Source organism: Fopius arisanus, unplaced genomic scaffold (genome assembly GCF_000806365.1).
Source record: "Fopius arisanus strain USDA-PBARC FA_bdor unplaced genomic scaffold, ASM80636v1 scaffold00096, whole genome shotgun sequence".
Classification (NCBI taxonomy): domain Eukaryota; kingdom Metazoa; phylum Arthropoda; class Insecta; order Hymenoptera; family Braconidae; genus Fopius; species Fopius arisanus.
Window position 1 is genome coordinate 366139 of NW_011887835.1, and position 3078 is coordinate 369216.

Genomic DNA, 3078 nt, shown 5'->3' on the forward strand with positions numbered 1-3078 from the left:
TCAAATCCCTTTCATGTGGAAAATTCCTCCAGAAAAATTACAAACTCATTTAAATTAATTAATTGTGAAATCGATATCAATATTAACGTGAAAGAAAATTGATAGAGTTGTTTTTTATATTTGTTGTAAATTGTTGTAATTTTTTGGAGAGTGGAATTATGATGAAGATGGGGGTTTGGATTTTTTTTTTTATTGATTATTGTAATTTTTTGGAAAATGGAAATGTGATGAAGATGGGGGTTTGGATTTTTTTTTAATTGATTATTGTAATTTTTTGGAAAGTGGAATTGTGATGAAGATGGGGGTTTGGATTTTTTTTTTTAATTGATTATTGTAATTTTTTGGAAAGTGGAATTGTGATGAAGATGGGGGTTTGGATTTTTTTTTTTTATTGATTATTTCTGGTTGTCCGCGAAAATGTAATTACGTGATTCTGGAGGGGCTGCAATTGCAGCCGAGATGTACAGACCACAGATGAGAAAATCGACACGGGACTTCATGGTCAACTGGGACAATCAGCTTCAAGAATATCTTTTATGTAAGTCCAGTGATTATCGGGGGCAGCGCGGAGTTTTCGCGGAAAATAAACGCAATGCGAATGAATCTTATCGTCGCAAATGTTATGAACTGCAATTTTATCACAAATGCGAATATGTTTGTATACTTTATTATCACTGCAGTTTTTAGAAATTATTGACAACTTCTGTATTTTTATTAACATATTATTTTTACGTAATAGACGGTTTTCATTTGTTTGTTTTACTTGTCGATAAAATATTTTACAAAAATGTTTTTTTACATTTTCCAAGGCTTAACGGTCAGAGTTCACTCGGTTTTCCCCGGGACATCGCCTCACTCGATCTAATGAGAAAATCCTCGCTTGTGACGCATGTACGTGTCGGTGATTAAACGCACGATGAAAAAATAAATGACTTCGAAGCCAGACATCAGACTGAAGCCAGCGAAGAGTCCCAGAAGTCCGCCGAATGAAGCTGAAGCGATAAAATGAATATAAAAATATTAATTCACCCGTAGAAAAATGATAAAAGAACAATTTTGAATTTTTTAAGGAATTCCCACTGGAACTCTAAAAATTGGAGTTCCCTCGGAATTTTATTGAGTGTTTAATGAGAAATTAAATTCGTGTGGTACCGAATAAATTCCGCCAATCGTACGCTACATTTCTTCGATACTGGATCGACACTAAGTCGCTGAAGAAGATGTGCACGAGACTCTGGTTCTTGATATCCATGTCCCGGCTGAAAAAGGAAATGAATGAAAATAAGGGAAAGTTATTATTGTAAATATTTATATAATATTTTTTACGTACAAGAGTTCCTTCTGGTTGAAGAAATTAGAATTATCGAGAAGTCCAGTGGATTCCTCCACTGGATACCGATACAATTGGCAGTCGGGTTGACAGCCACAGGGTCGACTCGCGTCATTCAGTAAAGGGGATGATGTCAGGATAGTATTTGACAGCTGTGCACCAGGAAATGACGTTCTGTACCGTCCTGGAACGTCATGAATTGAAAAATCGATTTCTATTCCAATTATTTCGAATTCCTGCAGGAACTCCGGAGGAATTCCATCGGCATTCCAATTTCTATAAAAAAATCGGTTAATGAACCGATAATTTATTGATAATTACCTCTATTATACTGTTGGCATTGCACGTCTCTCAAATTACAAACTCTCGTCTCTGGAAAAAGTAAAATGGTGGAGCGCTCTTGAAATTAATTGAATGTTTTCAGCGACAATAACAATTGGAAATTAATCTACCGTTTTGCGGATAATAATATGGAATACATCCGCACAATTCTTTTACGATTGTTGCCCGACATTCGGTGACACAATTGGTGTACGAGTACTCGGCGTAAGTGAGATTCGATGAACCTTTTTTCATATCATTCATGCGATCTCCTTCGTCGCTGAAAATGCACTTTCTGTTTCTGAGTGTCAGCTGCCTCACGTCGTAAGTCGAATGCGTCTCCTCCGGGGAAATACTCAGGAACACCTGATACCCAGAGGCTATCACCTTCGTCTCGGCGTTCCAATCCGGGTAGTCGTAGGGAAAATGCAGGTAAACCTTTAAAAAATTATCTTGAATAACTTCAAAAATTAAAAATCAATTGGAATCACATTTTTTTTTTAAATGCACCTTCGCCCCGTAGGCGCCTAGAATTGAAGAGAAATAATCCTCAGGCCGAGGATTTATGAGAGCAGTGAGACCAGTTTGATATCCACAGGCAGTAATTCTCTTCGGGGATTTGCTGAAATAATTAAATCCGTCCGCGCATTACCAATTTTTATTGAATGTCCCCTAAATTCTGATTAAATTACTTTTTCTTCTCTTCCCTGGTCCTGACGTAATTGAAGCTGCAGCAGAGTCCCTCCCTGGAGATGGTTTCCTCGAACAATTCCCCACAGGGGGTGGAACTTCCCTTCCACTTGCAGCTGAGAAGTAATTCCGAACAATTTTGCGACACCTGAAAGTGGAAATTCTCTTTGAATATCAATTTAATATCGCGGAATAAAATACTGACCGATCTCACGACATCTTCAATAGAATATCCATTATCATCGAAAATTCCCTGTAGATTACTGAGATTCGACTTCAAATTACCCTTGAAAATCCCCGGATCAGTGAGTTCTAATAACAATCGCATTTGACGTGTCACGTACTCTTCACTCATAGTTTTCGGTAATTCCCTGAAAATTCCCCATAATCTCAATTTTCCCATTTTCCAAGTATCAATTAATTTTCTAATTACTCCTGTAACTTTATTCTCCCTTATAAATCATTGAAATTAGATTGAAAGATACTTACAGTCTTCTCACAAATTCTCTCGTTTTATTCAGGGAAATCCTGTTGAGATTGCAAATTGTTATCGCTGGAAACGGATAATTCCAAATTCCTCTGTGCGTTGATTCAATGACTGTTAATGTGGATCGTGATGAATTATAGACCCATGCAGTGTGCATCAGTACACCTGCACATGATAATGCACTGAATACAGTTATTCCCCAGATGATTCTGCCAATTAAAAAATTAAAACACCCAATTAATTAAAAATA

At 36.8% G+C, this 3078-nt stretch overlaps 1 protein-coding gene across 1 annotated transcript; it reads right to left on the bottom strand.

Moving 5' to 3' along the window:
* Positions 1–428: 428 nt before the first annotated feature.
* On the bottom strand, positions 429–2758 carry LOC105270884 (sodium channel protein Nach-like). Its single transcript, XM_011312105.1, has 8 exons — positions 2547–2758; positions 2344–2489; positions 2162–2273; positions 1783–2089; positions 1652–1702; positions 1331–1514; positions 1153–1259; positions 429–992 (listed from the first exon to the last, which is right to left on the bottom strand). Exons 1-8 carry the CDS (start codon positions 2742–2744, stop codon positions 862–864), a joined length of 1236 nt encoding a protein of 411 aa, XP_011310407.1. The 5' UTR covers positions 2745–2758; the 3' UTR covers positions 429–861.
* Positions 2759–3078: the final 320 nt, after the last annotated feature.